Genomic DNA, 27,298 nt, shown 5'->3' with positions numbered 1-27,298 from the left:
TTTCACATGAACATTTCATTTATTAAAATAGTTTCTGTAAACTCTTTCAGAAGAATATACATTTTTCTTGCTTGGGTAACGTGTCAAGGCACCATAAGATGACGGTCTCTTTAAGAACACCTGTCTATTCATGTGTGAAAATTGTGTTAGGGAAAAAAAAAAGATACACATAACACACACACACACACAAGAACCCGTTCATGATCTCAGCCACCAAGAAAACAGGGCTTGTTGTGGCAGAATGATTGACAGCTTTGGGAGGCTTCTCACTGTCGATGTCCCAGAAGAAAAGGGAGATGGACCGAACACCTGTCACTAAAAAACAACAAACCGGTGGAGCAGAGGAGGAGCACACGCCTCAGACCAAAAGTCCGAGAAAGCGGCTCGGGGCGCCTGTCCCCCCGCTTTCCCTCGCGGTTGGTTCACTTCTTCTCCTCCTCTTCACTCAGGGTGGGATTCTCCTGCGGCGGGGACGCCAGCTTGCTCTGCAGAAGGGCGGCCAGCTTTTTGGAAGTCTTTTTGAGAAGCGCGCTCCCCGGGTGGGCACTGCTCACGTGCAGGTACAGGTCCTCCTGGGTGGGGCCGGTGTAGCCGCAATCCTCGCACACGTACAGCTTGTCCCGCCGCTGCTTGTAGGCGTACTGCTGCTGGACGCCGTGGATCTTCTTCAGGTGCGACTCCAGCGAGCACCGCTGCGTGAAGGCTTTGTAACACACCTCACATTTGTAGGGACGAATGCCTGCAAGGGTGCGGGGCAGACAGTCACCAGCCGCTCGGAGCCACGCCCACGCTTCCCTCCCGCGAAGCCATTAAAGTTTCCCAGGACCAAGACCCCTTTTTATTCCCTCCTTTTACGAGACAGTGTTTCTCTGCGAAGCCTTGACTGTCCTGGACTCGCTTTTTAGACCAGCTGGCCTCGAACTCACAGCGATGCGCCTGCCTCTGCCTCCCTGAGTGCCGGGATTAAAGGCGAGCACGACCCGGCTCCAGGATCCGCGCCAATGTGAGGAGAGTGGGTCCAGAACCATCTACAAGAGTCCCGGCGTCGCCACGAACCTAACAAGGTGGGCACCAACGAGGCAGAACCCACCACTTGACTCTGGGAGAAAGACTGATTTTTGTTCTTTATTATTATTGTTATTTTTATTTTACTGTGTTGTCAGTTTTCCAGCAAACAGATCCTGAGACAAAAAGCCTAGAGTAAGTTTACTGGCGAGGCCATCTCAGGAGCGAGGGATAGGCGATGAAGGAGAGAGATAGGGAAGGGAGGAAGCCAACAGGGTGAAGCGCCACCTCGGCCTCTGGGCTGGCACCACTGACAAGGTTTGCCTCTTCAAATCCTCACTAACTGAGGGAGCCGCTCACTTTCTGGCTAAGCACTTCCGGGCCAGGGTGAACAAAGGGCTGCCAGTGGGGGGCTCAGACCCAGAGGCCTGGGCTCAACCCCCAGAATTTACATCTACAAAGCCAGGCATGGGCGTCCTGGCCTTCTGGTCCAAAAACTTCTCCATTTGATTAATGTTAAAACTCTGACCTTCAGAAGTCTAATATAACAATAGCATAGTGAGAAGGAAAGAAATCTGAGACCTTGCTCATTCGCTCAGAACTACGCTTGTTGTCAGGCTACGTGCAAATGAAATTCATTGACAGTGACTCATGCTCTTAATCCCAGCCCTGAGGCGAGGGTGAACAAATCTGTGTGAGTTCAAGGCCAGCCTCAGCCTGGGCTACACCTGGGAAACCCTGTCTCCAGTTTCTAGGGATCAGGGTCATGCGGATCCCTGGCACTCACTGCCAAGCCAGCCGGCCTAACCCGTAAGTTCTCAGCCAAGTGAGAACCCCTTCTCAGAAAAGAGGCTGTGGGAGGTAAGGGCACAAGGAGATGACTCAATGGCTAACTGGTTAGCCACCCAGGCTGACCATCTGGACAACAGAACTCACACAGTGGAAGGAGAGAAAGAACTGGCTCCCATAAATTGTCCTCTGATCTCCAAACTTGCATTTGGCAAGACAGACACACCCCTTATGTGCACTAAATGAATGCTGAGAACATACATACATATATATAGAGAGAGGCGTGGTGTGGGGGAGAGGGGAGAGAGAGCACACCTGACGTCACTGGCTACTCTGCGCGCAATCACACACAAAGCACACACAAAGATGAGTCAGCGTGTTGTTTTGTTAAATGAAATGCTGTATGCAGTCAGAGTGTGGGGCTGCCTGGGCTACCCCACACAGAGAGATACCATTTAAATCTAAAATTAAGACCAAGTTTCAGAAGACCATGTCTGTTTTCCCAGCACTTGGGAGGTGGAGGCAGAAGGATCAGGAGTTCAAGGCTAATCTGAGTCATGTGACTACATAAGTAAGCAGGTCAACAATAAACAAACAAACAGATAGATAGGTAGATAAATAGATAAATCCCCCCTACACATACACACACATACACACACACACACACACACACACACACACACACACACACACACAGGGTTTCTGTATGGCCTAGACTTGCTCTGTAGATCCACCTGCCTCTGAGTGCGGGGATTACAGGCATGAGCCACCATGCATACCCTCTTACCTCATACATGTCTCTTCCCCTAGTTCATCAAGTTTCTTGGGATTGTTCACAATTTGTAAAACATTATGAATACATTTGCATAGGTACACATTACTAAATATGTTTTTAAAATGTATTTGATTACTCTGCACATGGTTGAACAAGGACTTCTCAAAGTTTCCTTAGGAGACTCTAGTCTGCAGCCGAGGTTGAGCAAGCAGGTTTACAAACCCACCTACTTTCTTTAGACCCGGCTGGAGCTGTGCCTCGTCTGAGAAAGGTACCTGGGGCATTGCAGCAACAATCCTCACCAGGCACCAGGAAGACTGCTTTAGGCCAGTGCGGGGATGCTAGCACTTGGGATGCTGCGGTAGAGGCACAGCCACAAGTCAGAGGTCAGCCTGGGCTACAGAGTGAGATGCTGTGCCAGATCTTGCTCTTCAGACCATGTCGGCTTCGAACTCACAGAGATACCTGTGCCTCGTGAGTGCTAGGACTAAAGGCATGTACCTCACTCGGTTTTCATTGTGACCTTTTCAAGTGCTGGAGAGAAGCTCAGCAGCTAACGGAACTGGCAGCTCATATCCGGAGGGCCCAGGTTCTGTTGCCACCATCCATATCCACAGGAGATCTAATGCCTTCTCCTGGCCTCCAGGAGCACCAGACCCGTGCTGTGTATTACACAGACATCTATGGGGACAGAACACCCATACTTACAAATAAACAATCTTTCCACATATGCATAAAATTTACTCTGCTCCTATTCACACTAACACTATTGCCTACCTTATTTATTTATTTATTTGCAGGGGTGATGGTTTGAAACTTACAGACTTTTTCTTTTCTTTAGCATGTCACGGTGTCTCCCACAGTAGACCCTTTTATCCACACACCTTTGTGTACAAGTGTTCGTTGCAATGGGTCACCTGTCTGGTTCGAGGCCTCCGGCTTCTGCCACACCATCAATACTGGAACCTCATCGGGACTCCTCTCAGAGATCCTGCAGCGCTGGATCTGCAGGACCAGCCCTTCACATGCTCCAGCAGTTCATGAGATAGGTGTTGGGGTGGGCCCTGGATTTGGGCCTGAGAGGTAGCTACATTAGTCAGCTCTCCACACCCACACCACCAAGGAGGCTCAGCTGGCAAGGGGTAGGGCCAGCTCTCCCACTCTCATGCCCTCCGAGCGGCTCACCTGCACCTCGGCCACCAGGGCCGTTTCTACTGTGCTGCCCAGAGGCATGGGGGGCGTGGGCAGCAAGGGGCTGAGTAGAGAGGGCATCTCTCCCACCACCCTACAAGAAAGGAGCAGCAACCCTCCTACCTGCACCCTCCAACCCCACCTTCCTCTTCTCCAATAATCCACTCTCTACTCAGAAAACAAAAAAACAAAACAAAACAAAAAACCTCATTTCTACAGGAGAGAAAACAAGCAGTATCTGTGAGTCACTTATTTCCGGCAGATGATGTACTTTCACTCTTTCTGGCTGTGTGATACAGATGCATCCCCATGCACGTACGTGAGAAATGAATGCTTCTGGACTTTGGCATGGAGCTTCCCCCGAAGCCTGGCAGGCCACATTTGGCCTAGTATGTGCAGGGCCATATCCCCTTCCCCATGGTATTTAACACGTAGTCTGCACATATCTTCTATGGGCAGAGTACCTAGCAAGGCCTGAGAAAGCTAGAGGATTTCAGGGGCCCTGAATCACCTAGCTAGAAAGAAAGGAGCCAACTCTGAGCTTTTTTCTCAGAGGGTATAGTACAGGCACTGAGTGGTTTTGAGGCTGGGTGCTTCACGATGTAGACACAGAAGGAGACAGACCATAAAACTCTAGTTACGACATTTCTGACTTATGAACCTGCTCCCTGCCCCGGTGTTCCCACTTCCTCTTATGACTGTAACTGCACTCCCCGAGGACAGATGTCTCTTCAAGAAAGCTCCTTCCTGGGCTCGAATAAGCTGCTCTCTCCTGGAGCTTCCTTCAAGGAAGGAGGTTGTCCACACCTTCAAGGGAATGGAGGTGGACCCGGGTAAGGGGATCAGTGCTGAGTCCCCAACCCCAAGCTAGTCAAAAGAACAGGTTGGGAACTAAAAGCGCCATCTGTCGCCAGAGATAATTAACCTACTGACACTACCTGAGTTCCAAAGTCCAAGGCTCCTGAAAAGCCAGGCGCTGCACATCTGCCCCTCATTAACAGACCACAGTCATCTGTCCACCCCTCCACAGCTCAGTCTCCTCACCCACAAAATGCACAGATGAACTGACTCTCAGGATTCACTGAGATATCACAGGACTTGGCAAACACTGGGACTGGGGGTAGGACCTTGGCATTCAGACTCCAGCACCACAGAAACACACCATGCAAGAATCAGCGGCCATAGCCCTAAGTATTTAGAATTTGTCTTTCAACTACACTTCAAAAAAATGTATTATGTATTTTACAAGAACAGAAAAGGGTTTTTAAAAACTGTGGTCCCTAGGTAGCCGGCAGACTTCCTCAGCAAGCTTTTGAGTTCTCTACCCTAGGCCCTTATTACTTAGTTCCTATATACAGAGATACAAATATAGATGTGTGTGTTTGTGTGTTCTTTTGGGGCGGCATTGTCAACAAAGACTTTTGAGTTTGTTCTTTTTTAATTTTTATTTTATGTGCATTAGGGTGAAGGTGTTAGATCCTTTGGAATTGAGGTTATAGACAGTTGGGAGCTGCCATGTGGGTGCTGAGAATTGAACCTGGGTCCTTTGGAGGAGCAGACAGTGCTCTTAACCACTGAGCCATCTCTCCAGCCCAGACTTGAGTTTTTATTTTTTGAGTTATTTAATCCTAACACTAAGCTAAAGTTGTATCCCACATCTCCAGGTAAATTCCTCACTGCTGAAACTTTCTGTTTCCTTCCCTTCCTCTAGGTCAACTGCTCCTTTCCTGACTTTGAGCCAACTGTGAAATCCAAGAAGACGCTTTGATACCAGCCTTCTTGTGGGAGAAGAAGTTGAGGGCAGCCTCCTAAGGAAAGCAGGTGGGCAATGCCCATAAATCCCAGAGTGCTCCCGCCTTTTGGCCTAGTAAGTTCACTTGTGGGAAGTTACGCTACAGGGAGACTCACAAAGGTGAGCAAAGAATACACAAGAAATCCCTGGTGGCATTGTCAGCATTAAAGAAAACACGGAGGAAACCAACCTGAAAATGGAAGCAACTGCTTCTACCGGGGAACTGGAAAAAGACTGTGCCTCTCTGATGGGAATTTTGTCACGATCCCATGTTAAATGGACAATGATGAAAAGGACTAAGGTACGCCCACTATGTAGACACCAAGCAAGGCCCAAGGTCTCCTTCCCGAGAGAACAGTTGCCTTAGAAGCTTCTGGGACCAAAAACAAAACCAAACAAAACAAACAAAAAAAGGAAAGAAAGAAAGAAAGAAAGAAAGAAAGAAAGAAAGAAAGAAAGAAAGAAAGAGAGAGAGAGAGAGAGAAAGAGAGAAGGAGAGAAGGAGAGAAGGAGAGAAGGAGAGAAAGAGAGAAAGAGAGAAAGAAAGAGAGAGAAAGAAAGAAAAGAAATGGCAAGTCGATTTCAAAAGTGAACTGGGGCTGTAATGGAGGATTGCTTTTTAAAAACCTAATTTTCCATTGCCCCCATACAAACTTGTTATTTTTGGGGTAACATATACATATGTATGTATGTATACACACAATATATATGTTACAATATAAGTGAAACCATCAAGGAGGCAATTCCACAGGCTGGGGACTGGATTCCACTCTTCAGCTAGCAGCCCCTCCTTAACCTTCTGATCTGCATTTTTCCCAATCCAGTCAATCTTTTTCCTTAGGCCCCAAACAAAGACACCATTGTCCTCTCTGCCCAGGATTTGTTTGCCTTCTGGTCTCTCTCAATATAGCCCTGATGGTAGATAAGGCAAGAGGGCTCCCTGTCCGGTGGGCAGCAGCCCCTCCCCAGCCCTCACCTCAACTGGAATTCCTCAGGTTCTCTCTATGGAACTCAGGCCACAGGAAAGGCATGAGTCTCCTTTGCTTCAAGCAGAGGTTGGAGGTCGACTTTCATTTTTTTCTGTAGCCCAGGCTGGCCTCAAACTCACTGTGGAGGATAACTGAACTTTGACTGTCCAGTGATGGAACTACGGGATTGGGCCACCACACTGACTGAGTATGGCATTAGAGAGCAAACCTGGGGCTCCGCACCTCCTAAGCAAGGCCCTAACCAACTGAGCTGCATCCCAGTCCCTGTGAGTGGGTCTGTGTGTGCACCTGTGCTTGGGTCAGCCACACCTGCCTTTTCACATGGGTTCTTGGGATCAAACTTGGGTTCTGTGCTTGCAGCACACGCACTTACTATTTGGGCCAGCTTTTTTACTTTTTTTTTTCTTTAAGATTTATTTATTTTTATCCAGGAAAGGCGGTACACACCTTTAATTGCTGCACTTTGGAGTTTGAGGCCAGAATGGTCTACATAGTGAGTTCTAGGTCAGCTAGAGTTACTTGGTGAGACCCTGTCTCAAACTCCCCCCACAAAATGTATTTATTTTTATTTTCTGTGTATGAGCCTGCATGTATGTACATATACCATGTGAGTATAGGGCCTGCAGAAGTCAGAAGAAGGCATCAAATCCCCTAGAGGGGTTATGGATGATGGTGAGCTGCCATGTGGGTGCTGGTACCTGAACCCAGGTGCTCTTCAAGAAACACCAGTGCACAGGTGGACCTTCAGTTTTGGTAACCCTCCTGCCATAGCCTCTGTGTGCTGGGATCAGGGGCAAGAGCCACCACACCTTGAGAAGTGTGTTATCATCTTCCCAGGCCCAAGCAACCCTCTCTCCGAAGCTGAGGGTCCCACTGCTGTGCTTGGCCTTAGCAACTGCGTATGGTCGCTGGTGCTTGCTATAGCTTCTCATACCATCTGACAGCTTCCACCGCAGAGGCATTCACAGGAAAAGAAATACTTTTCAATAAATGCTGCATCTAAACAATGAGGTTGGCACCTCTGGGGCATCAAACGAGTGGCTGCGTGCACCCAACAAATGCCAGGTGCTTCGGCCCCCCTCAAACCACAGTGAGTGACGTGGGCGTAGACATAGGTAAGAAGGCCAGCTCATGCGAGGTCGGTAATTTTAACTCAAACACTCAGATCTCTTTCCCAAAAACAAATCATTTCTGCCAGCAGGCAGCCATTCTTAGGAAGTAGCCTAGTTGGCCTAAGTAAAAAAACAGCCAAACCCAAACGAATGTTCTGTAAAAGCAGACCCATGGTGTTTTCCTCGGGCTGTCAACTGAACATACATGTCTCAGTGCTCAGGGCTCCTCTCCATTTTGATGTAGCTGAGTCTGGCCTCTGTGAGCCTGTCCCTGACACTGGACTGGAGAACTATCTCTGCAAGGTCCACAGAGGTAGTGTCGGCTCCCCACCCAGACCCACTTCCTGGGCTAATGCATACATAGGCCCCCTGTGCTGGTAGCCAACAGCTCCTGGGTGTCGCCCTCTCCACGGATTGGGCACTAGCGATGGGCACAAACTTTCCCAGTGAGCAGGAGTGAAAATGTCTTCTGATTGAAAAGGGTGTAGAATGGTTCCCCACAAACCTGTGGACAAGACAGCACTGAGGTACGTCCTTCAAGCCCCAGAGCCCTCTGGGATAGGGCTGAGGCTAGCACCTTTTCTCCTCCCCAGCTGCCCTCACTGCTTGACAAGTTCCTCCCAGAAGCTCTCCTCCAAAGATCATCTTAGTAAGGAGCTGATTTCCAGGGCACAGGACCCAAGGCTGCTTAGAATGAAAATTGCCACTCATTTACTGATTGCTTTTGCTGTTGCTGTAATTCCAGTTTGTTTGGGTTTGTGCTCTTGTGGTGGGAAGGTTGTTTGTTGCTTGTCTAGAATTAATTACGTAGCCCAGGCTGGCCTGGAAACTCATGGTGCCACTGTCTTTACCTCCCTAGTGCTTGCAGACACAGCCACCACAACCAGCTACTCATACATTTTTAAAATGCTATGGAGTTCTTTCTTCTGCACCACTGGGTTATTCTAATCCCACCCTCGCTCCCTAGCCTGGACACACACAAGCCAGAGACAGGGGCAGGGGCAGAGGACCCCGTGGTTACTTTTTTTCTTGATGAAGTCATACCCAAAAAAGGATTCCTAATCTTTTCTTTCATCTGTCTGGATATTAATGTAAGCCATTTTCAGGCTCTGGTTTCCCTGAATCTTTTTCAAGAAGTTTTCTTTGTATCTTGAGTCTCTCCTTAGATGCCTGCTGGAGTTGCTGGGGGTGAAAAGTTGCTGTTGGTGGTGAGGGAGAGGCAAAGATTAGCCCTGAGTGTCCACCCATCTTTGCTGAATTTATCTACACTGCTAACAGTCCTCTAATGGAGGCTCCTAAGATCCCAGCCAGGTTTCAAAATGCTAATAAGTAAGGCTTGGTCTCTTTGTACCCTATGCAAGCGTATCCCTCACCCAGCTGTCTGCAGTATTTGTGTTGAGTGTCTGTATCTTTGTTTCTGGCCTAAATACAGCACTTAGAATAGTCAGTGGCCAAACCCTACAGCTCTCCCAAAGACAAAGACCAACTTCCCACTAAATTCTAGGATGGTGTTTTGGAGCCACTGAGGGGTTTCACAAACAAACACACCCGAGACCTCTTAAACGTTTTCTGTGGTAATATGCCTACGGTAAAGAGCAGGGAAATCAGAGGTCTGACCAGCCCCTGGCACTGCAGCCTGTCCAGATCAGTGTCTTCCTCATGTTTGTCACCAGCTAGGATGACTGTAAGCCTCCCCCTCCCCCCCGCTTCTCTTTATGATCCAGTAATCTTTGGAGGCATACCTCCGCTAGCTCGACAGTCTGGGTGTGGAAATAAGTTTCCATAGTGCCATTTGCTAGTTACTTGGAAAGCGAAAGTTAAGATTAAAATCCTAAAAATTTCTACCCACCAATTTCAATTATTACAGTGCTGACCAATAGAAATTAATGGGCAAACTACTTTAAAATTTAGAAATTTCCAGAAGGAGCCAGGAATGGCAGCATGTACCTACAACTCCAGTTCTCAAGAGGCTAGCACTAAAGCAGGAGAATGCAGTGTTCAAGGCCAGCCTAGACTAAAGGAGACCCTATCTCAAAACATAAATAAGTAAACAAACAAATACACAGACTTTTTTTAAAAAACAGGGTCTCACTATATTTCCCTGGCTGGCTTAGAATTCCATATGTAGACTAGGTTGTCCTAGAACTCAGAGATCCTCCTGTCCTCACCGCCCCCCACCCCCGAGCTCTTCAAAATCTACTGTCTTAAACCACCACATCTAATTGCTGCTAGTACCAAGGCAAGAGCTCAGCAGCCACACCAAGCCAACGGCTGTGGTCCAGACGCTGGAGGGCACGTGCCTGTCAACCACCAGCCAGGGCTAGCTACTCTGTGAATTCAAGGCCAGTCTGAGCAAGTTAGTGAGACCCTTGTCAAAATACAGTTAAAACACAGCTGGATTTAGCTCAATGTTAAGAGCACTTGCCCAGTATGTTCAAAGCCCCAGATTCAATTTCCAGCATGTATAAATTAATTAATCTATCTTCAGAGACTAAAAAAAAAAAAAAAGAAAAGAAAATCCTGTAGCCAGATTCAAAGGGAGTACAGATCCCAATTTTATAAAGCTAAAAAAGTCATGTATTAATTAGAAACCATAATAGGGATCCCCCGCCCCTTAGAGAAAAGGTTACCCTAGAGAGGGTAATGACCTGCAGGGCTAGAAATATTCTGTTATTTTTCCTTGGTTTTAGCTGCATGCCTCTAGATCTAGGCACTTGTAGTTTGTGCCTTTTTCTGGATATATAATTTCAGTGAAAAGTTCAGTTTAGAAAAGATAGTTGTTTTTTTTTTATTTTTAAAGGAAAGGGCCAGCCAAGCATGGTGGTGCACACCTTTAATCCCAGCACCCAGAAGGCAGAGGCAGGTGGATCTCTGGGTTCATAGCCAGCCTGCTCTACAAAGTGACTTCCAGGATAAACAGGGCTCCACAGAGAAACCCTGTCTCCACCACCACCATCTTCCGTAGACCAGGCCACTCCATAATGTGGGAGACACTCTTGCCAGGTGATGGAGGCAGCTGATGAGAAAGAGCTAAGAAAAAGCATCAAAGGAACTAGGAAAGGAAATGGAATATAGGGAACCTAAGAAGGTCCCTGGGTGTGACTGAGAAGCTGGAAGCTGGGTCTGGAAAGACATGTGGGTTATTTTTCCTCCACCAACACCCTGAGGGAACCCTAAGTTCTGAACGGCTGTAAAGGATGGGGGCCCTGCACACAGGGTGAGGCTGCTGGGGAGGTGGGCAGGGGGCAGGGCAAGACTAAAAGTTTAAGACAGGCCATGCTTAAACGGGATGGGATGGGAGGGGAGGGGATAGAATGGGATGGTGTTGAAGGAGATCTGATGACAAGGCCCACATGGTGAGAGGCCTCATGTGAAAAGGAGGCATCTGCGTCTACCAGGAGTTACTGAGTTTTGAGCAGAGAAGTGGCATCCTTACAATTTTCCTCTAGGGCTTACAGGACCAAAGGTGTGGACTGAGCCTTAAGTGGAGAAGCCAGAGGCCAGAAGGCCAGATATGCCTAAGATAAAACTAATGAAGCTTATGACCAATCAGCAGGTTTGGGACTGAGGCAAAAGGTCATCCCTCAGCCTTGGATCCAAACTGCCTAAAGTGGAAAATGGGCTGAGCAGTGGAGCCTATGGGCAAGGCTTTAGAAAAAAGGTTGGGAAGTCAAGGAAGAAGCCCAAAGGAAGACGCATGTACCAGCAGGAGGCTCAGGTCAGCTGTTCTCCTGGCCATTTGGCTGTCTCCTGAGGACCATGAGCCCTGAGCCAGGCTTACTTAGCCAGGCACAGTGGTGCATGCCCGCATACCTTGTCCATGGGAGGCAGAGGAAGGAGGACAGAGAGCTGAAGGCCAGCCTGGGCCACGTGGCAAGGCCTCATCTCAAGAAAGCAAAAGCAAAACCAAACCAACAACAATTTAAAAAAAACAAAGAGTCAAAAAAGAGGCACAAACTTTGTGAAGCTGGCCTGAACATCCCATTCTGCAGACGGCCTAAGGGGACCACCTTACAGTTGAGATTCGCCGTGTCTGCCTCACTTGAACTTGTACCGCCCCCATCTCACAGGAGCGGTGGCCCACATGCCCCAGGTGACAAGGCTGGCAGGCGGCACGGTCAGGGGTGAACCCGATCAGCCCCAAACGCCTCATCCGGTGTCCCTGGCATCCGTCCAGGAACACCGTCCTGCGCCACACTCCCGCCTTGTCCTCGGGACAGGAAGCGTTTCCCGAACAGGAAGTGGGCAAAGCACGCACGAGCAGCCTCACCTGTGTGCGTGCGCACGTGCCTCTTCAGGTCGAAGGTGTCATTGAAGCCCTTGCCGCAGAAGGTGCACAGGTGCCTCTTCACCTGGTTGTGGCACTTGAGGTGGCGGTTGAGCATGCGCTGCAGGCGGAAGCTCTTGCCGCACAGGTCACAGTTGTGAATCACGGAGTCGCTGCACGTGCCGGTGGTAAACTGGGAGCGGGGAGAGAGCAGGTGCGTGAGATCGCAAGGGCTGCCGGGGACCCCAACATCTTTCCTCTCTTGGGTGGGCTGCCGCTCCCTCAAAGGGGCAGGTGGGCTCGGGGCAGGTGGGCTCGGGGCAGGTGGGCTCGTGGCTGGGAAAGGTGTGAAGACTCTGGTCCTGGGAAAGGTTTTTGCACCGCCCCTCCCCCCCCCCCCCCTCTCTCTCTCTCTCTCTCTCTCTCTCTCTCTCTCTCTCTCTCCTTTCCTCCCTCCAGCGGACCTCTACACACTGGACTCTGCGCACTGCCTGGGAGCAGCCCTCTAACAAGACATGGGAGCACCTGACTGACAAAAAAGACATTCCTTTAAGGGATGGGACGGTTCCCCTGTGGTTAGAGCCCTAGCAGGCCCCTGGACTATGAGAAGGATGCTGAGGATGACAGAAGGGGTCTGGGCCCTGCGGGCAATGGTTCCCAAAGACAGACACAGTCAACTCTTTTCCCAGTGCCTCTGAGTACTGGTCCAGACACCAAGAAACAGAAGTGGGGCTGGAGAGGCGGCTCAGTGAGTAAAGGCGCCTGCTGCCAACCTGGATGGCCAACACTTGATGACCTGACTGTAATTCCTGACACCAACCTGGCAGAAGCAGACAGCCAACTGCCACAAGTTGTCACATACCACAGCACACCCACACACCACAGATAAACTCTAACTCAAGTTTTAGAAAAGGAGTAGGGGAAGGGCGGAGATGATTTCTCTTCCCCTGAACCTGGGCAGGGCTCATGACTACTAGAGAGTAGAAATGATGTGTTAATTCTCTGACACGGGACACCTAGTGGCCTCACTGTCTCCCTCCCATGAGCCAGACTCCATGTCTGAAGCTGAGGAAGCCCACGGAGCTCCTTACGGGGACAGCCAGAGCCCCATGCTGGGGCACCGAGGTGCTAACTATGCATAGCACCTCACTGGACCTTCCAGCCTGGTCCAGGCTCACCACCACCTACCCAAGTGGCCCGGGATGGAAACTGCCTAGCTGGGCCACGCCCGAGGGCCAGACACCCAACTTGTGCACAAATAAACTCATCTCTTAGGGAAGTGACTTGGCTCTGACTTTCTTATCGGTGAGATGACAACCGAATTCCAGCCTTCGAACTGTCCCCTACCTCCAACCCAAGGTTCTCTCTGCCACATCTGCTGTCTGTGGACAAGCACTGTGTGATGTGAGCACCAGATCTGATGCACTCAAAGGCTGCCAGATCAAACCCTGCAGATCAGCGGTTCTCACCCTTCCGAACGCTGCGACCCCATAAAACAGCTCCTCACGTTGTGGCGACCCCCCAAGTAGGAAAGAATATTTTCGTTGCTACTTCATAACTGTAATTTTGCTACAGTTACAAACTTTAATGCAAATATCCGATATGCGGATATGCAGATGGTCTTGGGTAACCCCCATGAAAGGGTGGGTGGACCACAGAGGGGGCCACAGGTTGACAGCCGCTGCTGATGGTGAACAGCTCTCTCTGCCAAAAGTGAGATGCCCCAGGATGGGAGGTGCAGCTCAGCACTGGGGTAATCACCTGCGGATGCAGGCCCTGTGCTCTAGTCCCAGAGCCAACACAAACAAACAAGGATGTTAGTGGAGGGGAAAGCAGGAAGAGGAAAAAGAAATGAGGTGAGGCACTAGTCCTTAGAGCTCAATTCGGTCATTCTTCCGCACACGCAGGAGGCAGGTAGCAGGATCCCCAGATACGAACAGGTACTCAGGCCGCTGATATAGAACACCATGGCTTTGGGCCCTTTACCCATACCCCCCCCATCCACATCTACACGACCTAAACAGATGCCTACCATACCTGAACCAATGTAAACTCTATGCGCCTAGCCGTTACACTGCACTATTTAAGGAATAAGGACAAGGGACAAGAAAAGACCTGTGAAGGTTCAGCGCAGACACCATGCTCTTTTCAGACAGGTTGGCCCCACGGGGTGTGTCAGCTGTGGAGAGAGAGAGTTCCCGTGGACGCCACCACTCAAGGCTTTGAGGACACACTGCTGTCTCCCACGCCTCTGTTCCAAGGGCTGTACACGGTCAGCGTGCAGGGCGGCTAGGAGCGAGTAGCAGGATGTCAGGATGGTTTCCCAGGCTGCTGCTTCTCCTAATTCATGCTCAGTGGCTCAGAGCTTCATTTGTCTGAATGAACTGGAGTGACTGACTGGCCCCGTGGTCAAAGCACAGCCACCAAAGTGGCTTTTTCTCAATAAGTTGCCACAGTTGCTGGGAAGAGGGAGAGGGTTACAGAGAATGCAAGTCTCTCAGTCAAGCCGAGATAGGGCAGAGGCAAGAACACAGCAGGAACATTCCAGAGAGGATGATGGGAAATAACATCTATGTTTGGTTCACTGTTAGCTACCAGGGTCTGAGAAAGCAGAGAGCAGTGTTTACCTTGGGGACCCAAAGGAAAGCGAAAGCTCTGGAAGACAAAGGAGAAAAGACTATATAACTGAGGCCACTGAGTACTCTAAGTTTCTGAGGGCAAAGGTTACATGAGAGAGTGTAAGGAACTGACAAGAATCAAGACAGAGGCAACTGAAGTCTGGTGGTGTGCTCCCTGAGGCCAGCCTAGTCTACACAGTGAGCTCCAGGCCAGTCAAGGCTACATAGTGAGACCCTGCCTCAAAGAGAGGGAGAGAGAGAGAGAGAGAGAGAGAGAGGGCTGAAGAGATGGCTCAGCAATCAAGAGCACTAGTTGCTCTTCCAGAGGACGAGCTCAGCATCCACATGGTAGCTGTGACCCCAGTCCCAAGGGTTCCAGTGCCTTCTTCTGACCGCCTTGAACACCAGGCATACACACGATGTATGTACATACATGCAGCAAAACATTCATACACATAAAACAAACAAACATGTGGTCCCTGTTGTTTTTTGAGAAAGGGTTTCTCTAGGACTTTGTAAACCAGGCTGGCCTTGAATTCAGAGATCCGCCTGCCTCTGCCTCCTAGAGTGCTAGGGTAGCCACCTAAACAATTAGCAAAGGGTCACAGCCAATGACTAGCTTCTGCCAGACTGCATGACTTCTCAGGAGGGAAGCGTTTGCAGGTGTATTTCCTGTGTAGTGCCTTAACATATGGTCTATAATAGCAATGGACTGGATCATACCTGATGTCTAAAAAGAAATGACTGGAGTACCATGCAGTTCAGCAAGACAGCAAAGGTAAAGGACAGGGACTGCTGGCTGCAACCTCCAAAGAAAGCCAGCAAGAACTACCCAGACATTCCAAAGAAATGGAAAATGCTATCTATTGTTTTAGCTACTAAACTTGGGGTTACTTGCACAAAAGAAGCAGGATAACTAAAGCAGTAACCCTGGGCTGGGGAGATGGCTCAGCAGTTCTGTTTATTCGGAGGACCTTCCTTTGGTTCTCAGTGCCCATGACAGGCGGCTCATAACCACAACTCCAGCTCTGGGGAATCTGATGCTGTCTTCTGGCCTGATGGCACCTGCATGTGCACACTGCCACCATATACACATAACTGAAAATAAAGGGCTGGAAAGATGGTCCAGTTGTTAAGAGCACTGGTTGCTCCTCCAGAGAACCTGGGGTCAACTCCCAGTACCCACACGGTGGCTCACAACTGTTTTAACTCCAATTTCAGGGGATCCAAGGCCTTCTTCTGGCCTGTATAGGTGTCAGGTCACTCACATGGTACACAGCCACCCATGCAGGCAAAACACCTGTAATTCCAGCACTTGGGAGGCAGAGACAGGTGGATCTCTGAGTTAGAGGCCAGCCTGCCTGGTCCACAAGGGAGTCCAGGACATCCAAGGCTACACAGAGAAACCCTGTCTTAGAAAAAAAAAAAACACAAAAGAAAAATCCATACACATAAAACAAATGCATCTTTAAAATGAATGAATAAATAAGATAAAGTTCTAAAACTCAGCAACAAATAGATTTTTTCCAGCATATCAGTACTCTCATTTTGCTTGCATTTTTTTTTCTTTGTTAATTTTGGAACTGAAGGTAGAACTCAGAACCTTTGCACATTAAGAACACACACTCGGGGCTAGAGAAATGGCTCAGTGGTTAAGAGCACTGCCTACTCTTCCAAAGGACCCAGGTTCAATTCCCAGCACCCACATGGCAGCTCGCAACTGTCTGTAATGTCAATTCCAAGGGATCTGACATCTTCACGCTAATGCACATAAAAAATGTTAAAAAAAAGAACACACACTCGGGCTGGAGAGATGGTTCAGATGGCTCGCTGTTCTTTCAAAGGTCCTGAGTTCCATTCCCAGCAACCACATGGTAGCTCATAACCATCTATAGTAAGATCTGGTGTACAGGTAGAATGTATAAATAATAAATGAATCTTAAAAGAAAAAAGAAAGAAAGAATAAAAAAAAAAAAAAAAACAGACTCTTCTGCCAGGCATGGTGGTGCATACCTTTAATCCCAGCAGCCCAGAGGCAGAGGCTGATAGATCTGTGAGTTCAAGGCTAGCCTGATCTACAGAGGGAGTTCCACGATAGCCAAGGCTACACACACACACACACACACACACACACACACACACACCCCATATCTCAACCAGGCTCAGTGGTGCATGGCTATAATCCCAGCACTCTGGGAGGCAGAGGCAGGTGGATCTCTGTGAGTTTGAGGCCAGCCTGGTCTACAAAGTGAGTCCAGGACAATCAAGACTACACAGAGAAACCCTGTCTAGAAAAAACAAACAAACAAACAAAAACCCACAACTGTCTTGAAAAAACAGCAACAAACCCACTCTGACCAGGATGTGCACCCCCAGCCCTGATCTTCAGGAACCCCTCTCCCAGGATGGGCTGTGTACCACGGAAGACATGACCAGTTCCCGGACCATTCTCCCCCCCTAGGTTGTGTGTCTGCTGCCTGGCCATCTCTATAATGCGCACACAGGTACACAACTAATATTCTCTCTCCTCAGTCTTCAAAACAGACGTATCCAGTCTGGGTTTTTCACTTGGATCTACAAGCAATATACCAGAGTTACATCATGAACCAAAACTTAGACCAAAATTACACCTTAACTGTGCTAATTATGAATGATTGTGCTGGGCTGGGAGGTTAGCTCAGTAAGGGAACCCTTGCTTTACAAGCATGGAGACTCAGAGTTAGATCCTCAGAGCTCCTCAAAACGGCAGATGCCATGGTCTACGCCCGAATCCCAGAGCTGGGGACACAGAAGGATTCCTAGGTTAAGTGGTCTAGCCTACCAGTGACTCTCCCCCGCTTCCCCCCCCACACACACAGCAGGAAGAGACCCTGTATCAAAAACGTAGACTGTTTCACAATATGACCTCTGGGGCTGGTTTCCTCTGGCCACCACAAGTCACACATACATGAACACGCTTGCACCACCCCACACATGCACAATAAACAAATAAATGATCACAGTGCACAGACAGGCAAGAAGTGCCAAGACTGAAAAGACACTGGTCACAACTTCTCCTGTAAACATACTACCTGGTAGCCAGTCTCTTCAGTAATGTGAGAAACTAGGAGCAGAGGCACTTTTCCGACTTTCTAAATACAACACAACTTGGGCTGGGCTTCACGTCCCCCAATCTGAGAATGCAAGCAAGTAATTTAACTTCTCTAAGCCTTAATTTCATCACCCATAAAACAGGAATAATGGTATCTGCCTCCTGGGAGTAAATTAAAGAATTAAAGGGAAGAAAGCTACTTATTTCAAACAAAAGCAAAAGAAAAGTCTTATTACAGTTAGGGCAGTTCCGGATTTCTATAATGCTGAAACAAAGGCAACTGAGGGCGGGCGAGATGGCTCAAAGGTTAGGAATCTCCTCGGGCTAAGCCTGAGGATCTCTCCCTGGAGTCCATTCGGTGCATGATGGCAGGAGAAAACCAACTCAGGCAAGATGTTTACTAACATGCGCCCCAACACACACACAGAGACACAGACACACACGGACACACACACACACACGGACACACACACGTTAACCATGGCAAGAAGAGACGCACATACAAAGATAATTGGTCAAAATTCCTTGTTCTGAAATTTGTTTTTGAATTTTGCTCTCTCTGATGGGAAACGGGAGCGCGGGCCACAGTGAGCCATAAACCCTTCTAACAGAACTCTGCTAATCAATCAAAAGGCTGTGGTTACCAGCCCACTCTCCTGCCTGCCCAGGAGAGAACCCAACTCCAGCGACGTGGATGGAAACACAGACTCTATTCTTCTCAGGGTCAATATCATTTGCTTTTGTTTGTTTGTTTGTTGAGACAGGGTTTCTCTGTAGCCCTTGGCTGTCCTGGAGCTGGCTATGTAGACCAGGCTGGCCTTGTGCTCACAGAGACCTGCCTGCCTCTGCCTCCCAGGTGCTGGGAGTAAAGGCGTGTACCACTATCTATCATTTTTTTAAAATACTTAATTATTTAAAATCCCTGTTTAGATTTATTTTTAATCTATGAATGTTTTGCCCACATGTATGTGTGCCTGGTACTCTTGAAGAGTATGAAAAAGGGCACTACATCCCCTGGAACTGGAGTCATGGAAGGGAAGACGTCACTTGATGGATGCTAGGAACTGAACCTGGGTCCTCTGTAAAAGCAAACACGTGTTCTCAACCACTGAGGCCTCTCTCCGGCCCCCGCCTGTATCAGTGCATTTAACCGCTGATTCAGTCTTCCAGGAAGGAGAATCACACCAGCTTCTGGAAATGCTCCCTCGTCCCACCTCAATCTGAAATCCACACTTTGCCAGGGCTTATTAGTGAAGCAGAGCAACTACTACCGAGTCTGGGAAATGACATCAAATGGAAACTAATTCAGAGCAAGATAAAGAATGGATGTGTGATTTGCCAAGCCTAGGACCTGCCTCGTCTCTGCTCTCGGTCCTGGTCTCTGTAGGATCTCAGCTTTCATTTAATGAAATATACCAGATTCCAATTGAGTTCTAAAAAATGAGCCTCAGTGGCCAGAAACAAAACAAAACAAAAACTATCAGCCCACAAAGGCAGGCTTCCTTAGCCAGATGTGGGGCTAGAGAGACGGCTCAGCAGTTAAGAGCACTTACTCTTCTTACAAAAACCCAAGGTTTAGTTCCTACAGCCACAGCTGCCTCTAAGGCCAGTTCCAGGCCATGCAATGTCCTCTCCTGGCCTCTGTGGCCAGCTGCACAGACACAGTCCACAAAAACTCACACAGGCACACACATGCACATAAACAGAAATAAGTAAATAAGCCAAAAGAAACGAAGACTCACAGGGCGTTGCTGGCTCATGCCTTTAATCCCAAGGTTCAGGAGCAGTGGCAGGTGGATCTCTGTGAGTTTGAGGCCAGCCTGGTCTACAGAACAAGTTCCAGGACAGCCAATGCTACACAGAGAAACCCCGTTTCAAAAAAATCAAAACCAAAACAAAAAAAATTAATAATTAACATGAAAAAACCTTTATGAAGCCCAGGACCATGCACTATGAATACTCTCATCAATTAAGAGACAGAGACAATTAAGAGAGGGAGAAACAGAGAGAGAGAGAGGGAGAGACGGAGCTCTCCAACAAGATGGTAAAGGTGCCTGCTGCCAAACCTGAGTTCACTCTCAGGTCCCATGTAACAGAAGGACAGAACTATCTCTCACAATATGTACCATGGCACACACACGTGTATGCACAGTAAAAATATTGATTCAAAACAGTTTTTACTTTTTTTTGGTTCTTCAAGATAGGGTTTCTCTGTGTAGCCTTTGCTGTCCTTGAACTCACAGAGATATGCCTACCTCTGCCTCCCAGAGTGCAAGGTGAGACACTGCCCCCAGCTTCAAAAAATTTTTAAAGAAGCAGCTAATTAGGATCACCAAAGAGTTGGTCAGTCAATTGATAGTCCTTATTCATAAAGAAAACCAAGACTCCTTATTGTTGGGTTTTCTTTGTTTTGGGGTTGTGTCTTTTTTTTTTCCTTCTAGACAGGATTTACTAAGTAGCCCTGGTTGCCCTGGAACTCCCTCGGTAGACTGGGCTGGGCTCAAATCCACAGAGATCTGCATGCCTCAGCCTCCAGAGTGAGGGGATTAAAGGCGTGCACCGCACCGCCTAACTATCAGAGTTGTGAGGTTACAAAGCCCAGGCATGCTATCAACTACTGCCCTCAGCCTCCTGGGTGCTGGGGTTTTATGTGTGCACAATCACATTAATCACGAATCAATCATTCTTCTTGCTTTCCTAATAAATTATCACATGACACCAAACAGAATGTGAGGGAAAAACTGTCTCTACAGAAAATCTATCTCCAGGGGTATTAGAGTGTGGTTCAAAGAGAAAATATGTGATTAGCATGAGCAAGGCCTCAAGGCCACTGGGGTGTGTGGGGGGGGAGAAGAATGGAATAAAAGCCTAAATCCAGTCAGCTACAATTAACAGATGAACAGAACGAGACTATCACTGTTTTGCAATACCAAAATGTTTCTGCCCCAAGCATCAACACCTCTTACTATCACAGTGGCAAGCATGCACTGCCTCCTTCTGGGACACCCCCCCCACACACACACACACACTGTGACTGAACAAGCATCCAGAGCAGTGCTGTCCCACTGGCTTTGGATGACAGGACATCTACCCAAACTGGCCGATTCAGCAGCACTAAGGACTTTTGCTTTTAATCCTATGCAACTTAAAAAGCTACCTATGATAAGGACTACCTTGCTGGATGTTGAGGCCTTAGCCCTAAAACCCCTTTGAAACTCACACAGAGATCACAGAGATTGAAAAATGCCCAAGGTGACTCACTGAGCAAAATCCAGACCATGGGGACCTCTACCACGCAAATGACCCATTGCTCCAACAATTAACTTGCAAGTACATAAAAAGGAGGAAGGGAAAATGTGTAAATTAAAAGCACCTAAAAGCCATGCCAAACGTCAATCACAGTGTGTGGACTTACATGGACCCGATTAAACAGACTGGAGAGTAGGCATTTACAAGCCATTTAACAATGTGAACACATAATTCAAGGGTGTGATTGGGGCACATTTGGAGCTACTTATAATTGACATACATTCAGCCATTGCATAATGATGGATCCATTCCGAGAAAGGCCCTGTTAGGCAACTTTACCATTGCATGGACATCACAGAGTGTATTTACACAAGCTGAGCTGGCTAAGTCGTCACCGAGCATTATAATCTTACAGGATCACAGCTTTAGGTACAGCCTGTAGTTATATGGACATGACTGTCGTATATCTGAAAATTGCTCCAAAGTCTTAAGTGGGAAGGTGAGGGATAGGAGCCAGTAAGGGATGGCCTGGGCCGGACAGATATCTGCTGTTTTGTCTTTGAAACTCTTCATAATTAAAACTGATAGGAAAAAGAGACACACATTTGACACATACTGATACCACACGTTAGAAAGCCGGGTGAAGGGTGGACTTCTCATTTTCTTAATTGAGACAAGGTCTCACTGTGTAGTCCTGGCTGACCTGAAACTGGATACGTCGACCAACCTGCCTTTGAACTCACAAAAGCTCCTCCTGCCTCTGCCTCCAGTGCTGAGATCAAAGGCATGAGCCACCAAGCCTGGAAGTATTTCTGAAGAATTCACAGGGGACGGGAGGCCAAAGGAAAAGAGAACAGATTAGGAAGGGGTAGAAGAGAAATTCTACCAGTCCCAGGTTGCACCTGAGTCCTGCCAGCCGTAGTGAGTCAACTCACAAAGTTCTCTCTAGATTTTTGTCCTGCAACAGACTAAGAGTCAGAGGACACCACCTGCCTTTCCACCGTTTGTCTAGTGCAGTTAGAGAGGTGCAAAGGAGGCCCCTGTCTGGACCCAGATGTATGCATCTCCTCACCATAGAAACCTCGGCGTTAGAGAGATCACGTCAGAACCTGCCCCAAGGCACACAGTGGAAGGTCAGGGAGGCGGAGATGAACCACTCTCCCCAACCTGCCTCCAAGCTTTCTTCCTAGACTCACTCACCCAGTCAACACAGCAGGCTGGCAAACCCCAGGTCTCTGCCGCAGGACAGACTACACAATAACAAAACCTTCAGCACCGGGCTGTCAGCTGACTTCCTGTTGGGCAGTTTGTGCATACGCAAGGGTGCAAAGGGTTCCCCACTTCAGGCGAGACAATCCCAGCCCAGTCTTCCCTCCTCAGAAGCCTCCAAAGCTGCTCTTCTGCCCTCAGAGGAACAGTCTTCTTGGTTTGGCCCTTGGTCCCCCACTCCTCCTGTCACCCCTATGCTGTCAACTCCATCCCTGACCCTAACCGGTGCATTTTCTATCCTTTGCTCACCGGAACACTGATTCCTTTCCTTACCCAAGCTCAAGGCTCAGCCCACATCACCCCGAGACCAGTCACCCCATTTCCACAGCCATAGCAAGAACCCTGGCCCTCTCAAATTAGTCCCCATAGCAGCGACGACGCGTGTTTCGCCGCTAGATCAGGGAATACGCACAGTGAGCATACGCCAAGCTCATTTATCCTCACGCTGTACTAGGTAGCGATCACGAATATCTTTATTTTACAGATAAGGAAACAGGCCCAGAATAAAGAACTGCTCAGGGTTGCAAGTTCCTAAGCACTTACAAAGGCCACCATTGCTAGAATGTTCTGGAACGTGTTCGGGGGTGTTTTTAATAGGGCTGCCTTGCACACAGCAGACACAATGCATGCTTGCTGGGTGTTTTCTTTGTTCTCCTCTGTGTAGGGCACAGGCTCAAGCCTGCCCTTGATTTGGTCCTCCAAGCCCACCGCCCAATTCATCTTCAGGTGTTAAAACTAAGTCATTCAAGTGGGACACAAGGCTGGGGCTGCCACTCCGAGATCCAAGATCACGGAAGGTGAAATGATCAGTTCCAGGGCAAAAACGACTCCCTGCCATGGACCTCACCCTTGAATGGCTTTCTTCCTCTTCAGTCAATAATACTAAAGCTTGTTTGGTTTCTGATAGAGGGTTACTCCGTGTGGCCCCTTCTGGCTTGGAACGCCACCACGTAGAACAGGCTAGGCTGGAACTCACAGAGACCCAACTGTCTCTGCCTCCTGGGTGTTGGGACTAAAGGGGGTGGGGAGAGGGTCCCTCAGGCTAAGGAACTAATTCTTAGAGGAAATTCTTTTGAGTTCTGTAGGCCTCATGAAGTGGTCACACAATGTGCTAAGAAGTGGCAATTTGATCAGCCATTTTAAAACTGCCAGTACCAGGGCTGGTGTTTCCAGAGGCCTTGGCCATCCTAATACCAAGATACCTCCAACATTAGCCTAGAACGGAAGAGTAGGACCCTGAGTGCCTCCAGTGGATAGCGGGAAAGTGTGGGGAGCAGGCTGCTTGTTAACGGTCTGCGAAAATGCCCCAACCCCTCCCCCACCTCAGAAGCACCTTATCTTGGAAATGACTGGTTTATTGACTCCCTTAATCCAACAATTGTGTGTGCCCAAGGCCAAAAAGGGATCTTCCAAAATCTTCCGAGGCTGGCTTTCTCTCCTCACCAAGTTGGGGTGGAGGAGGGGCAAACGAACTGCTGTCCCTTCCAAAACAACCTTACAATTGTCTCTCCAGCCTGGCGATAAATATGCAAGTGGAGCGCTTTGTAGAATTTCCCAAAGGGCAAGAGCTATCCGCTTCAGGAAAACTTTTCCCTCCTCCTTAACCCCGCCTGGCCCAGAATCCTCCCATCCTACTCACTTTAAACCTCAGCACGCTCGGTGAAGTATACCCCCTCGTGGGCCGTCCCCCCCACCCCCTCCACCTCCCCAGCTCTCATCCTAAGGAGTCTTTCCGGTGCTCTAGCCTCAAATCCTAATTCAGAACCAAATGCGCCTGGGCCCACCCCTGGGGAAAGGAACCGTTGCTTTCTTTATCCCTCCCACCCCACACCTAGCTGGGTTCACCTTGCCTCCCCGCGTCAGTCGGGGCCCAGGGTAGCCGATACCCTGGGTCGCCCCACAACTAGGGCCTACTTTATACAAGGTGACACTACAGCCGGCCGGGCTAGGACCTGGGGTTTATGCATGAAACATGTCGCCTCCCCTCCCCCTCTAGCTGGCTGTGAGTCAGCGGGGCAGGATTCCTTAATCCTGGGGGTAGCGGATACCTTTGAACAGGTGGTCATGGAAGTTCTACCCAACAAAGCGCTGATGGCCATCCAGATAAGATGTTGCCTACAAGTCTATAGCTTTTGAGGGGCACAAACATTCCAATCCACTAGAGTAGGAACGCTCAAAAAAATCTGCAGGTGAGCCCTTTTATCTTTTACCCACTAATTTAATTCTTGCAGATTTTAGAGAAAAGGAAAATCTGAAGTGCCCTACACAATAAGCTTCCTGTCTAAGGCTCCATCGAGGCACTGGGAATAGCGGTGACTGCGGGGCCCGCTGTGTCCGAAGACACAAGAAGCAAAGCAAACTCTCAGGACCTCTAGGTGCCGAATACTGCGTCCCACAGGCATTACGTCTAAGATTCCTTCTCGACCCGAAACCTCGGGCCGTCTAGTGAACAGCCTGGCCTTGGACACAGGTGGACAGCCGAACCGGGGTCGCTGGGCTCGATCTTCAGTCGTTCCCGAAGCCACTAGCGGCCTCAGATAGGGCCACCACCCTGAGGGCTGGGTCCGCTTAAGATGCTGGCGGCCCGGGCGCCGTGGTGCACCGGACAGGTAGCGCGGAGCCCGGCTGCCGCCCAGGGGCAGGTGCAGAAGCGGCGGGCCAGCGTGCGGCGCCGGGGCTCCGTGCGCGGGCGGGCGGGCGCGGCAGGGAGGGGCGCCGGGGCTCCGCAGCCGGACGCCAGGGCGTGGTGCAGGTGGCGGCGGGGGCAGAGGCGACACCCTACCTTGATTTTTGACCTGGCAACCGGGCGCTGCACCGCTGCCAGGTGTCCACCGGGGCCCTCGGCGTCGGCAAGCTCTGGAGTTTCGGGTTCCGGCGCGCGCGGGGACGAGCTGCTCTCGGCCCCTCCGGGCTCCCCGGCGCTGCTGCTGCCGCCGCTGCTGCTGCCGCCGTCGCTGCGGCAGTCTTCGGGGGGGGTCGCGGAGCAGGCAGCCCAGGCTCACTGCGGAGGGAGGGGGCCGCGCCCGGCACTCAGCCACACGCGGCGTCACGCCCGGGCGCCCACGGCAGTTTGACCTGCGGGCGGTGCCGCCGCCCCGCCCCGGACCCGGGCACCTCGCCAAGTGGGCGACGTCCCGAAGGCAGACGAGTCGGCCCGGCCATCGGCCCCTCCAGCTAACCCGGGGTGTCGGGAGAACGGTCCTCAGGCCAACCTCTGCGCCCACGAAGCGCCGGGGTCCTCGCTCGGCGGAGCACCCCGCGCGCCAAGTTTCCTCTCGCGCCCGCGGAGGCGGGTATGCCCTCGCCTCGCCTCGCTCCGGAGGGTTAGCGGACCTTCCCGCGAGGCGTAAGAGGACGCGGGGGGCAGGGAACCCCAGTTCCTCCCACCCCCGCCCAGGACCACCTTGGCCCGCGCTGCAGCCAACGGTCCCGCCGCCAGGCAATTAGCCTTGTCCAGGGAGAGCACCGGGCGCCCCAGGTTCCCCAGCCTGGATTCTTGGCCCCCCTCCCGCAAGATACCTGTGACCCCGGCCGTGAGGGGCCGGGGTGGGGACGGCAGCCCCGGTCCCGAGCGGCAGGGCCGCGCTCACCCCGCCCCCACCCGGGCGCCCCGCGCCCAGGCCCGGCCCCCGCGCTCCTCACCTGGGATGTAAGTATCTGCCCTTTTGTCATCCGGGAGCTCATCCCAGCTGCGGACCGAGACTCCCGGGCTCCTCCTCTTCACCAGGAAGACTTTGGGCATGGTGGGGTCCCCTCTCGACCGCGGCCCCCTCCTCCCTGCTGCTCCCCGCTAGCGGCGGCAGTGGCGCCTGGTTCCCGGCGCCCGGAGCCCACCTTCCCGCCTAGCCGGCCCTCTTCCTGCACCCCCCGCCGCGCTGCCCGGGCCTCTCCCCCTCTCTCCGAGTGGCTCGCAGCCTCCGGGCTCGGCGACACCTATGCCTTAAATCGCGCGTGAGACCACGCCGGGGAAAAAGTTTCATAAGGTGGAATAGAAAAGGCACCAGGAAACTTGGGAGTGAGCATGCGCCCTGCAACATAACGGTGTCAACAAGCTCGCTACCTGTCCGACCGGTTCCGGCGGCCGAGGCTGCCTGATCCAGCCCTTCCTTAGGCATGAATGTTTGCAAAAGAATTTAACGTCTGATTCGTCCCCCCTCCTCTTTTTACAAAAGGAAGGACATTTTTAAAAGCCAGCCCTCTGCCTATACCCTCATCCCGTCCACTTTATAGGATAAGGTCTTTAAAACGTGCCCCAAGTCCACTGCTCTGAGCACCCCTACTACGAGTGGGGGTCACCGCGAGCTGGCCCCCTCCCCCGAGGTGTATTAGTCTCTGTCAAACAAGCCAGAAGTTGACTCCGGACCTGGTGGGACTGTTCCCAGGCTTTTTGAAATCTAGGTGGTCGGACGTGGGAGGGTCCTCCGGACGCTTGTCAGGTAAGGGGGGGCGGTGGGAGCGTAAGTCTCCGATCACCTGGAACACCCCTCAGTAATGAGTTTAAAAAGCCCACGTCTTTGGAGCACGTCGCTTTACTTGATCTGTGCCACTCAAACTAAGAAAATGAGGCTTGTTCTACCAAAGAGCTTCCACCCCGAAACCTTGCACCCCAGGTGTCGCTTCACCCAAGATAACGCACAATCAAGACAAAAGCCAAGCCAAGCTCATGTCCTGTGAACGCAGATTTAAAGCGAGTTTCTTGTCCTGGGTCTCTCTACCGCGTCTCCTAACCCCTGGACCCTCAGATTCGCCGGCAAAGAAGGACCCATCCAGGAAGCCAGGGACTGAAAATTGATACAACCTCTCCCCTCCTCCGCCGGCGAAGGCTGCGGGAAAGCTCCGAGGTTTTGTTTTTATTTTCCCTGTTTACCGTCCTTACTGAGGGATGTTGTGTTTGTGGTGGGTGGGGCGGCTGTCTGGTGAAAGTTTCTAGAGGTGGCCTGCTCACTTGGGGACCCTGTTGCCCCTATACCACGGCTCTGTTGTGCTACAACCCGCACGGCCAGCGCCGCGGGGACCCGGCTTCGCGGGGTGAGCAGATGCTGGAGGGTGACGGGGCGCGTCTGGCCAGGGGTGCTCAGACGTCTGCGGTTCACGGAACCGCCAGCCTCACCTGCCCGTAACAGGACCAGATGCGCTCCCGGCCCACACAGA

At 50.5% G+C, this 27,298-nt stretch overlaps 1 protein-coding gene across 1 annotated transcript; it reads right to left on the bottom strand.

Annotated features, from left to right (window-relative positions):
* On the bottom strand, positions 1-26,797 carry Ovol2 (ovo like zinc finger 2). Its single transcript, XM_021636823.2, is given in 5 exon segments — positions 1-739; positions 11,924-12,113; positions 24,930-25,121; positions 25,123-25,148; positions 25,790-26,797. Coding segments are annotated over 5 exon segments (825 nt in total). The 5' UTR covers positions 25,890-26,797; the 3' UTR covers positions 1-422.
* Between the last annotated feature and the right edge of the window lie 501 nt (positions 26,798-27,298).

The sequence above is a fragment of the Meriones unguiculatus genome, chromosome 4, assembly GCF_030254825.1.
Source record: "Meriones unguiculatus strain TT.TT164.6M chromosome 4, Bangor_MerUng_6.1, whole genome shotgun sequence".
NCBI classification, from domain to species: Eukaryota; Metazoa; Chordata; class Mammalia; order Rodentia; family Muridae; genus Meriones; species Meriones unguiculatus.
The sequence above is the reverse complement of the archived record's forward strand: the minus strand, read 5'-3'. Positions and strand labels throughout refer to the sequence as shown.